The sequence below is a fragment of the Eriocheir sinensis genome, chromosome 63 (genome assembly GCF_024679095.1).
Source record: "Eriocheir sinensis breed Jianghai 21 chromosome 63, ASM2467909v1, whole genome shotgun sequence".
Taxonomy (NCBI): domain Eukaryota; kingdom Metazoa; phylum Arthropoda; class Malacostraca; order Decapoda; family Varunidae; genus Eriocheir; species Eriocheir sinensis.
Window position 1 is genome coordinate 10,377,059 of NC_066571.1, and position 12,500 is coordinate 10,389,558.

At 46.1% G+C, this 12,500-nt stretch overlaps 1 protein-coding gene across 6 annotated transcripts in view; it reads right to left on the minus strand.

The window, feature by feature from the left end:
* LOC126987030 (uncharacterized) overlaps positions 1-12,500 on the minus strand; it is a 29,730-nt gene that overhangs the window by 16,844 nt on the left and 386 nt on the right. For 5 of the 6 annotated variants that reach the window (XM_050843680.1, XM_050843679.1, XM_050843678.1 and 2 more), the window contains exon 2: positions 689-2,378. In XM_050843680.1, the coding sequence (XP_050699637.1) occupies positions 689-1,740 (1,052 nt within the window). In that variant the 5' untranslated portion in view covers positions 1,741-2,378. The remainder of the gene's footprint in view (positions 1-688; positions 2,379-12,500) is intronic. The other variant, XM_050843681.1, reaches the window with a different exon arrangement.

The following is a 12,500-nucleotide window of genomic DNA, read 5'->3' on the forward strand; positions in this document are numbered from 1 at the left end:
AGGGAAGGGGAAGGACGTTTGGGCGCATCTCGAAGCTTTGACATTTGGTTCGGTAAAAGTGACCTTGTAAAAACTAGGTGCAGGAGGGAACTCGTGACCCACCCTCGGAAAAAACACGTACACAACAGGTAACGTATTAGTGCCGCCGAAACTCTCTCTCTCTCTCTCTCTCTCTCTCTCTGTTTACTTAATAGCTTAACCCCCCTTGAAATTACCAACATTAACCGTTTTCTTTATAGTTTATGGCCACGAATTCTGCCTGCATTATCACCTTGTACACACACACACACACACACACACACACACACACGTCTTGTTTTTATGGCTGGTCGTCGTTAGCTTACTTGATTCTCTTAGCACTTACTCCCCCTTGCTTAGCGCTCCCTTTATGCGCCTTATCCACTCCCCCATCACTCCCCTGCCTCGTATTATTCCCTTACTTCGTGCTCTTAACACTCCCTCACCTTCGCCAAGCCCGACCTTGTACGCTGAATCGCCTCTTCCTTCACTCCTTAACGCTTCGTTACTGCTCTTACGTCCCTTCCCTTCCTTCTACAAAACAATCTTCTCGTATTTTACTTCCTCTCTAACTTCTCATTTGCCTTCCTAGTCGTGTACCTCCTGTAGCATACTCGCACCAGGCACGCCCTTCACCCAAGGCCGCGGCGTGTCGCGGGTCAGTACTCACAGGTCATGGATCTTGACGCACCTCGCCAGGAAGGTCCCGCCGGGGCTGGCGGAGGCCGTCTTCCAGTCAGCCGCGGCCTCCTCATCGCTGCCCTCCTCCTCGGAGCCGCTGCCGCCGGGCGGAGGGGGCGGCGGGGGGGTGGAGGGCGGCAGGGGCAGGGTGGCCGCGGCAGGGTCAATGGGCCGCCTGTCCCGCCCACGCGGAGGCTTGTCACTGTTGTTGTCTTTGGCCGGCGTGGCGAAGAGGCCTTTCTCGATCTTGAGGATGACGCTGCTCACCTGCCGCCCCCCCCGCCGACCCCCCTTGGGCGGCGGCACCGGCGGCCCCTGAGCCGACGGCGTTACGTCCCAGCTGCTTCGCCTGAACACGGGGCAGGCCGGGGGCAGCAGCCGCGCCGCCTGGCCCTCAGAGTCCGTTGCGGCGGCGTCAGAGTGGAAGCCGGAGTCCAGCGTTGTGCTGGTGGAGTGGGCGGCGGAGGAGGACGAGGAGGACGAGGAGGAGGACGAGGAGGAGGGCGGCGCCGGCGTGGAGGCTGCGGGGAGGCGGCGGTGGGTCCGGGCGATATGCAGATTTCTGGGCAGCGTGCCCGTGCCCGCCGCCCCCGCGCCGCGGTACCCGCCGCGCCCCGCCTCCTGAAGGTCACACGACAGGTTGGGCGTGGATGCGTACTGCGGCAGCGCCTTGCTCTCCATGCAGAGGGTGGGGGCGGCGCCATTGTTCTGCTTGGGCAGCAGCGAGGACTGGGCGCCATTGTGGGGGTAGGGGTGGGCGTCGCTCACGCCCGGCCTGAGGTTGTTGGGGAAGTTGTCGTCCACCGTCACTTTGTACTCGAAGGCTCGCTGGATCTTGGTCTTGATGAGCTGCGACTTGAGCGCCTGCGGCCTGAACACCTGCGAGCGCAGAATCTGCACCTTGAACAGCTGCGTCTTGCCGGCCCGCCGGCCCTCGCCCTCCGCCGCCTCGGGCTCCAGCACGCCGCCGCCGCCGAAGAGGAAGTTCTTGATAGCCGACACGGAGCCGCCCTCGGTGCGCGAGATGGGGCTCTGCGGCATCTTGGCGGCGTGGGCGTGCACAGGCGACCAAGGGAACGAGACTCAATGCTGCTTCCGCTGCCGCGTTGTGTTCCCCAAGTGGTTTGAGCGTCTGTGTTCTCAGCTCGCGTGTTTCGGCTTCCTTGTTTTCATCCCGGCGCAGCGCGAGTCAAGTGATGACTTATAACAGGTGCCGCTGCCTCTCTGCGGCGCCTGCTGGTGCTGCTGTGTGTCCCTGTAAGGCGCTCCTCGTGTCTGTGCTCCTATCTCTTTTGTCTCGCGCGCAGCTTCCTTGTTTTCATCCCGGCGGCGTTGTCTTCAAGGGTCGCAGGAACAATTACGTGTGCCTCCCCGCCGCTGGTCCGAGCGATGCTTTCCTCAGGCACTCCGCGGGGCAAGGTTCCCACTACCTCTTTTGTCTCTGGCGGAATTTCCTTGTTTCCATTCTTCTGTTCCTTCCGATTCCTACGCGTCCTTCACTACTTTTCATTATCGTTATCACATGCAGCACCAATATTTACAGTGGTTCTAAAACACTATAGCGGTCACTCTCCTCTGGCTTCCCTTTATATCTAGTTAAATCACTCGTGTTATCTCGTTACGACCAATCCTTTCTTTGGTTCCTTAGAATATAAGTTTAGTGCATTGCTGCGGAGATCCTTGAGTGACAAAAACGAAGAGGGTAAGACACGAACACAAAGCAAAACACACACACGAACACACACATTATTCCCCCACCCACAAAAAACTGGCCCATCTACTTTCCACTTCTCTCCCTTACGACATAATTAAGGGAAGAGGTAAAAGTAGAAGGGTAGTGGAAGGGAGGGAAGGGAGAAGGGAGGGAAGGGGAGAAGGGAGGGAAAGGAGATGGAGTGAGTAGGTGGACAAAATACCCACTCCTCTTCCTCTTCTCTTCCTCTTCCTCTTCCTCCTCCCTCACTCTTAGCCTTCCCCTCCCCTTCCCTTCCTCTTCCCCCCTTCCCTTCCTCTTCCTCTTCCTCCTCTTATCCAGTCTATCCTTCAAGACATTACACACTGCAAGCTTCCCCCCCCCACCCCCACTTCCCCCCCCCTCCCCTCTCCTCCCTTCCAGCACCTCCTTACATGCCTACACACAGCACTCCACCCTCCCCTTCCCCCCCTCCTCCTCCTCCTCCTCCTCCTCCTCCTCTTCCTCCTCCTCCTCCTCCTCCTCCTCCTCCTATTTAAGGCAAGATATGCAGAGTAACAGGAGCCTAATTACTGTTAAATTGAGAGAGAGAGAGAGAGAGAGAGAGAGAGAGAGAGAGAAATGCAGTCCTATCGTTAAACAGGGAAGGTTATATGAGAGGAGGAGGAGGAGGAGGCATTAGTGAGGCAGCGACAACAATGGCTGGTCTTAATGGTTCTCTCTCTCTCTCTCTCACCTGGCCTTCACCTGCATCCCCTCACCACCACCACCACCACCACCATCACTACCACCACCACCACCACTACTACCACCACCACCACTACCACTACCACTACTACTACTGTTCTTTCTCCTTCTTCTTCTTCCTCCTCCTCCTCCTCCTCCTCCTCTTGCTATTAAGACAACACCCTTCTTCCATCCCTTCCCTTCCCTTCCTCCTCCTCCTCTCTTCGTTCAACACCATTAGCCAACATCACCACAACCACCACCATCACCACTATCCCACCCCTGCATTGTTATTTACCCCTTGAACATCACCATCATCACCACCATCATCACCACCATCATCACCACCGTCCGCCTCAGCACCATTTTCTCACTCCATTCCCATTAACCTAAAATCCACATCACCATCATTACTCTCTCTCTCTCTCTCTCTCTCTCTCTCTCTCTCTCTCTCTCTCTCTCTTCCAGGAAAGGGCGGAAAAATTCAGAAATAAACGGTAAAAAATCTTCGTCCTCGCAGTGTTTAAATCTCCATTATTCAATTTTCACTTTTTTTTTTTCCTTACCAAACTTTAGAAAACATTTGGACTTGGAGCGAGAGGGAGAGAGAAAAAAAATCCTTCAACGTTTAATTTCTTCTTCGGATGTTTAAGGGTTTGTGTCTTTTTTCTTCTTAATTTTACTACAGAAACTAAGATTACTTTTTGTCCGTATCTGATGTTTTCTTAACGTAAAATTCGCTGTGATTCTTTTCGTGTATAAATGTCGGAATGTGGTTTTTTGGTAATATAATGTTCGGGAGTAGGGAACAGATACAATGAAGAGAGAGAGAGAGAGAGAGAGAGAGAGAGAGAGAGAGAGAGAGAGAGAGAGAGAGAGAGAGAGAGAGAGAGAGAGAGAGAGAGAAACGAAATAGCAAAGAGAAACATCCCGAATAAGACTGAAAGGAAAAACAGAGAAAAAAGTAGGAAACAAAAAAAATATAACAATGTAAAATAAATCAATCAGAGAGAAATAATGGAACAAGGAAGGAAAATGAAGGAAAAGGTGAATAATTGAAAGGAAAAACAAAGTAAACAAAGGAAATAATTAAAAAAATATGACAATGTAAAATAAATTAATCAGAGAGAAATAATGAAACAAGGAAGGAAAGTGAGGAAAAAGAGAATAATTAAAAATGAAATAAAGGGGAAACAGAGGAGACAGAGAAGAAGGAAAACAAGAAGGAAAGAAAATGAACAGAGAAAATAAGAATAAATAACACCATAAACAGAAACAGAAGAAAATGAGGAGAAACAAAGAGGAGAAAAAAAGAGAAAAGAAAGATAGAAAAAATTAAAGAGGAGGATAAAAACAAAAACAAAGAAGATGGAGAATAAAAAAAGACGATTAAAGGAAAAACAGAAAATAAGGAATAAACAAAAACAAAGAGGAGAGAGAAAAGAGAAAAAAAAGATAGAAAGAATTAAAAAGAAGGATAAAAACGTAGACAAAGAAGATGGAGAATAAAAAAAGACGATTAAGGGAAAGATAGAGAATAAAAAATACAGAAGAGGAACATTAGGGAAGGAAAAGAAATGTATGATAAAAAGAGAAGAAAGAGTAAATAAAATAAAGGGAAATGGACAGAAGGGAAAGGAAAGGAAAGGAAAAGGAAAATAGTAGAAGGGGAAGAAGAGGGAAGAGAACATTAGTGAAGGTGAGGAAGGCAAAGAGTAGGAGAGGAAAGGAAGATAAGGGAAGGGATGATAAGGGAAGGGAAGGGAAGGGAAGGGAAAGGAAGGGAAGGGATAAAAAGGGTAAATAAAAAGTTAAATAAATAAATAAAAAGACATAAAGAGGGAAAGGAAAATCATCACGAATAATAAAAAAAAGATTGAAACAGAAAAGAAGAAAATAAAAAGAACGAGAAAACAAATAAAACAAAACAAAAAAACAACAAATAAAAGAAACAGGAACGAGAAAGAGAAGACAAAGAAAAAGAAAATAAAAAGATAAAGAGAAAGAAAGAGAGAAAAAATGATGCAACAGAAAACTTAATGAAACACGAAAACAAAGGAAATTCTTGCACACACACACACACACACACACACACACACACACACACACACATATAAGGTCATTCCGCATCTTAAACGCTTCAACCTTTCCGTATATGTTTAATCCTCTCTTTTTTTCTTCCTTTCTTCCTTCCCTTCGCTCTCTTCCTTACTTGACATTCCTGGAGGGGAAGGAGGAGGAGGAGGAGGAGGAGGAGGGAAGGAGAAGGGAGGAGAGGGGAGAGAGGTAGGGATGTAAAGGAGGGAGGGTAAGGGATAGATAGGGGAAGGAGGAGAAGGAGGATGGAAGGATAGAGGGAAACGAGAGGAAAAGGTGTAAGGAAAGGAAGGGAAGGAGGGGAAAAGATTAAAGAAAGTTAGGAAAGGAAGGAAAGGTTGGGACAGGTAAGGGAAGTGAAGGGAGGGAGAGGGGAAAGGAAGGGCAGCATAGGAAAGGAAGGGAAGGGAGGAGAGGGAAGGGAAGGAAGGGAAAGGAGAGGTCAGTTAGTTTTCAAAGTGGACAATGACATCATCCACTTCCCTTCCCTTCTCTCCCCTTCCTTTCCCTTTCCTTATCTTCCTTTCCTCAACTCCTCTTTGCTTTCCCCACCCTCACTAATGTTCTCTTCCCTTTTCTTCCCCTTCTATTACTTTCCCTTCCTTTCCTTTCCTTTCCCTTCTATCCAATCCCTTTTTTTTTCTCTGTTTCTTCTCTTCTCTACCACACATTTCTTTTCCTTCCCTTATGTTCCTTTTCTCCATTTCTTCTTCTCTATCTTTCCCTAAATCGTCTTCTTATTCCCTATCTTCTTTGTCTCCGTTTTTATCTTCCTCTTATTGCTTATTCCTCTGTTTCTTTATATTCCTTTTTATTTTCCATCAATTTCTACTTCTTTTCCTACTTCTCTTCCTTCTATTCTGTCATCTAATCGCTTCTAATTTACACTGTGACGTGGTGTGTGTGTGTGTGTGTGTGTGTGTGTGTGTGTGCGTGTGTGTGAGAATGCATGTATATAAGCGCCCGTGTTGGTGGGTGTATTGGTATGTGTGTAGGTATGTGTGCGTCTTTGTGTGTGTGTGTGTGTGTGTGTGTGTGTGTGTGTGTGTGTGATATTTAAGCCTCATTTGCATACTTGAATTTGTTTTGCTTCACTGCTAAACCTGATCATTATTACTCTTGTGTGTGTGTGTGTGTGTGTGTGTGTGTGTGTGTGCGTGTGTGTGAAGTTCGTGCCGAGAGATGCAGGGGAGTTGTTGACAATACATGACACACACACACACACACACACACACACAGGAATCTCCTCGCCTCCACCACCCTGTAACCCGAGCAAGGACGCCGGTTTGCATTCCACAGACTTCTGACCCACCCTGTAGGTCCTCACACACACACACACACACACACACACACACACTCACATGCACACTGGTTCAAACACGTAAATACACAGTTTCCTGACCCACCCTGTCGCTATCAACACACACACACACACACACACACACACACACACAGCTGCATATACAAGAAACTACATGCATATATTAACGTAACGCACATTCATACATACATACATACATACATACATACATAATAGCTGAAATGTGAAGATGTAATAATAATAATAATAATAATAATAATAATAATAATAATAATAATAATAATAATAATAATAATAATAATAATAATAATAATAATAATAATAATAATATTGAAAATGCAAACTGATATGTCTACAGCTAACTAAACAAATCCTCTCTCTCTCTCTCTCTCTCTCTCTCTCGGCTGGGCGGCGGTCGGCTCCTCGGCCTTGGCGGCAGATGGCTCGCCGCCCAAATAACGGAAAACAATTATATTTCTTGACCTTAGCGTTAGGGACCCGCCCAGCATGTCCCTGCCCGCCCACGCCCACACGCCCATACCCATGCTCACCCACCCATGACTGTTGTATTGGTAAGCTTCCTATTACTATTTTTTACTATTCCTATTTCTACTTCATCATCATCATCTTCTTCGTCTTTTCTTCTTTATTTTCTTTATTTTTCTCCACTTTTTTTTCTCCTTCTCTTTGTATATTGTTCGTTACTACTACTACTACTACTACTACTACTACTACTACTACTACTACTACTACTACTACTACTTCTACTACTACTACTACTACTACTACTACTACTACTACTACTACCACCACTAACACTTTTACCACTACTACTATTACCACTGCTACCACTACTACTTCTACTACCACTACTACTACTACTACTACTACTACTACTACTACTACTACTACCACTACTACTATTGCCACTTCTACTTCCTCCATTAACCTACAATCACCTTCCACTATAACCTTCACCACAATCACCACCACCACCACCACCACCACCACCACAATCAACACCATTACTTGCTATCTCTGCAAATATTATATCGCATTGTCACGTTCTTAACCTTATGTCCAGCTGACACCACCACCACCACCACCACCACCACCACCACCATCACCACCACTACCACCACCATCACCACCACCACCACCACCATCATCACCACCTTCAATGCCACGTTCTCCTCCACTATTAACACCACAAGGACGAGGAAGAGGAGGAGGAGGAGAATGTTAATAAGATTGATAAAAAAGATCACAAAATAATGTAAGTAGAAAAATATCACTCAGAATAGAAAATAAAGGATTGGAATAAAGGGAAAAAAAAGAGAGGGGAAAAAGAAGAAAGGAAGACAAAGCAATAGGCGGATAATAATGATGATGACAGGGAAGAGGAAGAGAGGAGGAAGAAGAGGAAGAAGATAAGAAAGAAGGGGAGGGGGGAAGAGGGAAGAAGCAATAAACTCAGGAAACAAAGAAAAGAAGAGGAATTTAAGAAGAGTAAGAGTAAGAGGAGGAGGAGAGGGAGAGAGACCAGTTAAGAGGGCAGGATTCTCTCTCTCTCTCTCTCTCTCTCTCTCTCTCTCTCTCCCGCACCTCCACCACTTTCTCCTCCTCGCTCCTTCCTTTGTTGGGTCTTCACTTTCCAGCGTCACATGAGGGCAATCCGAGGCCGTGTACTTAAACATTCTGGCGGCCAAGCACGTATTTAAAACTGTTTCCGAGGGAGTTCGAGGCATTTCCAAGGACAGTTTTATGACCCTGGTGGTAGCTTGACCCTTCTTCTGTAACCTGGATCCTAGAACAACACTTATTTGAACCCGATTGTCTCCTTTAAGGCCTTTGGTAATAGTTGATGTGAGAGGTTGATGCGTCTGAGAAAATCAACCCAGGACTGATACCGGCTAGCTCCCTCAAAGCCCCACGCGCGCAGCACACCTTGACATTCCTCACCTTTCCCCGCTAATTAAGACAGGTAACTCCCTCTCTCACTCTCGCTTTCCTTGAATAAGAATAAAAAGTGTCACCCACTCCCTTTGTTGTTTTTGTGTTTTTCTTTTGTTTGTTTGTTTTTGTTTGTGTTTTTTTATACATCGAAGGACAGCTCAAGGGTAAAAAAAAGTAGATAAAAAGAAGGGAAATTGTATCAGTTTATTTGTCTATTTGTTTGGCTATCTATCTATCTATCAATCTATCTATTTATCAGTATCTCCGTGTTTCTGTATCTTCCTATAGTTCTCTCTCTCTCTCTCTCTCTCTCTCTCTCTCTCTAATTGGATTCGTGAATCTAAATAATTAAGAAACCAAATACTGCAAGACATTGTGTGTGTGTGTGTGTGTGTGTGTGTGTGTGTGTGTGTGTGTGTGTGTGTGTGTGTGTGTGTGTGTGTGTGTGTGTGTGTGTGTGTGTGTGTGTGTTGATAATGAAGAAAACTTTATATAAATTATTTTTTTTCCTTCCATACAAAATTCCACTTCCTTATTGAATGTTTGCTTGGTCATCGTCAGTGCGCTCTCTCTCTCTCTCTCTCTCTCTCTCTCTCTCTCTCTCTCTCTCTCTCTCTCTCTCTCTCTCTCTCTTCGTTTCATACCCAAATTAACTTCCTTATAGAACTTTTGGCATTGCTTAGATTACCACCCGTTCTCTCTCTCTCTCTCTCTCTCTCTCTCTCTCTCTCTCTCTCTCTCACACACACACACGTCAAACAGGTAAACAGGTAAGGGGTGGGGGGAAGGGAAGAGCCTGAAATACTGGTACAACACGAGTCTCTTTCTCTTCAATGGCTTCCAAATGCGTGTGTGTGTGTGTGTGTGTGTGTGTGTGTGTGTGTGTGTGTGTGTGTGTGTGTGTGTGTGTGTGTTTAGGTATACTTGAGGGGGTGTAGAGGAGCTAGATAAGGATGGAGCTGTGTGTGTGTGTGTGTGTGTGTGTGTGTGTGTGTGAGGGGGGAGGAGAAGGCGGAGGAGGAGGAGGAGGAGGAGGAGGAAGGGAGAAGAGTGTAAGATGATGAGAGAGAGAGAGAGAGAGAGAGAGAGAGAGAGAGAGAGAGAGAGAGAGAGAGAGAGAGAGAGAGAGAGAGAGAGAGAGAGAGAGAGAGAGAGAGAGAAAGGAAACCATGTATTTGCTCAGTCTCTTAGTGAGCAGGCGTGGGAGAGGCGTGGGGAAGGCGTGGGTGTTAAGGAAATGGAATGCAGGAGTATAAATAAAAGGAAGAGAAAAAAACAAGAAGAAAAGACCACACTTACAACCATAATTATAACATCTACTATTATTATGTACTGGGGATGGCGTGGGGGAGGCAAAGAGGAGGCGTGGGGAAGGTAAGGTAAGGTAAGGTAAGGTAAGGTAAGGTAATGAAGGAATAGAGATTGATATGAAGTTAGGGAGGAAAGTCTGTTATGAGTGAGACGAAGGGGAGGGCGTGGGGGAGGCGTAGGGGAGGCGTGGGGTTAGTAAGGTAAGGTAAGGAGGTAGGGTAAAGATAGGGAGACTTAGGTATGAAGGGAAGGAGGGAAGACAGGAAGGAAACTCATTAATTTAACATCTGTATAGAATAAGACGAAGAGAGGGCGTGGGGGAGGCGTGGGGTAAGTAAGGTAAGGTAATTAGGTAAGGTAACGGTAGGGAGCTTAGGTATAAAGGGAAGGAGAAAAAAAAGTGGAAGGAAACTCGTTAATTTTAGCATCTGTTAAGAATAAGACGAAGAGAGGGCGTGGGGGAGGCGTGGGGAGGCGTGGGTCAGGTAAAACAAAAGATAATAAAGATAATGAGTGAAGATGCTGAAGATGAAGATAATGATGTTGAGACTAATATGAGGGGAAGGAGAGCGAGGGAGGAACAGTGTATAAATATTTGTAACTGCAGCCCTTGTGTTTGGAGAGGGCGTGGGGGAGGCGTGTGGAGGGCGTGAGGCAAGGTAAGACAAGGTAGGCTAATGAAGGTAGGTAGAGGGTTGCCAGATTATCGTATTCACAACATTGTATTCATCCTTTTTAAGCCGCAAACTCTCGTACCTAGACAAATGGCGATAGAAAATTGAAGTTAGCGTTAAAACTCCTATTTACTGATGTTTCCATGTGCTTTTTTGCTAGAGTTATAGATTAGAAATTACGAATATACAACGCTGGAGGAAAGGGAGAGGGAGGAACTGAGCCAATGTGTGTTTAACTGTAGCATCTGTGTGTGAAGAGGGCGTGGGAGGGCGTGGGGAAGGCGTGGGTGCAAGTAAGCTAATGAAGGTATATTGAAACATTGATATGAAAGTTTGGAGGCGAGAGAGAGAGAGAGGGATCAACGCATATGTGTGTGTGGAGCAGGCGTGGGGAGGGCGTGGAATGGGCGTGGGAGAGGCGTGGGTGAGATAAGGTAAGGTAAAGCAATATAAAGGTAGAAGAGAGAGAGAGAGAGAGAGAGAGAGAGAGAGAGAGAGAGAGAGAGAGAGAAACAAAACATAGGCGTGTGTGTAACTAACATATGTGAGTGGAAAGGTCGTGGGGCAGGCGTGGGGTGGGGTGGGGGGGGGCGTGGGGGGACAGGTAAGGTAAGATTAACTAATGAAGGTATTGAGATTATGATATGGAGAGAGAGAGAGAGAGAGAGAGAGAGAGAGAGAGAGAGAGAGAGAGAGAGAGAGAGAGAGAGAGAGAGAGAGAGAGAGTGAGAGAGAGCATATGAGCGTGTAATTGTAACATCTATGCGTGGGGAGGTCGTGGGAGGTCGTGGGTAAGGTAAGGTAAGGTAAGGTAAGGTAAGGTAAGGTAAGCTAATAGGAAGGTAGAGAGAGAAGAGAGAGAAAGAGGAACAATGTATATCTGTGTGTGTGTGTGTGTGTGTGTGTGTGTGTGTGTAAGTGTAACATCTGTGAGTGGGGAGGGCGTGGGGTGGGCGTGGGTCAGGCGGAGCAGGGGCGGGTGGCGGTGGTCATGGTGTGGGTGTGGCGCGTCCACCCACACCAGGGGTCGCCCGGGAGTCTCAATATGTCACTTGAACCAACCAGATTTCTTCCTAAGGCGCCGCGTCACACCCTCTCTCTCTCTCTCTCTCTCTCTCTCTCTCTCTCTCTCTCTCTCTCTCTCCTTATCTTCAGTTATTTCCTTTTCCTTTCCTTTCTCTTATTTGTATTCGTGTGTATTTTCCTTCTTTTTATCTTCATTCCCTTTCTCTCTTTTTCTTTCTCTCCCTCTCACTCTCTCCTTACTTTCAATTTCTTTCATGTTTTATTCTCCCTTTTTCTCTCTATCTTCATCTCCTCCCTTATCTGGATTCATCTCTTCTCTCTGTATCTATCTTTCTTTCTTCAATTTCTTTACCCTCCCCCCTCCTCTCTCTCTCTCTCTCTCTCTCTCTCTCTCTCTCTCTCTCCGTTTCCGATTTCAAGTCTACCTCTTCTTTATCTTATCTGTTCCTTTCCTGTCTCTATCTCTATCTTTCTTTCTATGTTTGTTTCTTTCATTTCTTTCGCCTCTCTCTCTCTCTCTCTCTCTCTCTCTCTCTCTCTCTCTCTCTCTCTCCCCCCCGCGCGGTGTAAGAAAAAAGAAAAAAAACATCTGGGTTCAAAAAATATCCAACTGACACACACACACACACACACACACACACACACACACACACACACACACACACACACAAAATAAAAACAGACACGTACAAAACACGAACACTACAATAAAACAAACTGGCTCAACTATTTCCTCGAATCCGATTTGTTTGTTTGTTTGTTTTGTTTGTTTGTTTGTTGCGGGCACAGAGTTTGTTACTCGGTGAGGCTTGTTTTGTGTTTCTCTGTTTTTTGTATTTTTTTTCAATTATTTCAACACATCTCACTCACTGTAACACAACCTCACTGTCACTGCAACACAACTTAAGCAACATCACCAGCAACACCATCGTAGCATACCACCAACACCAACACCAACACACCAACACACTTTCAACTCAATTCTTTTTCCAGTCTC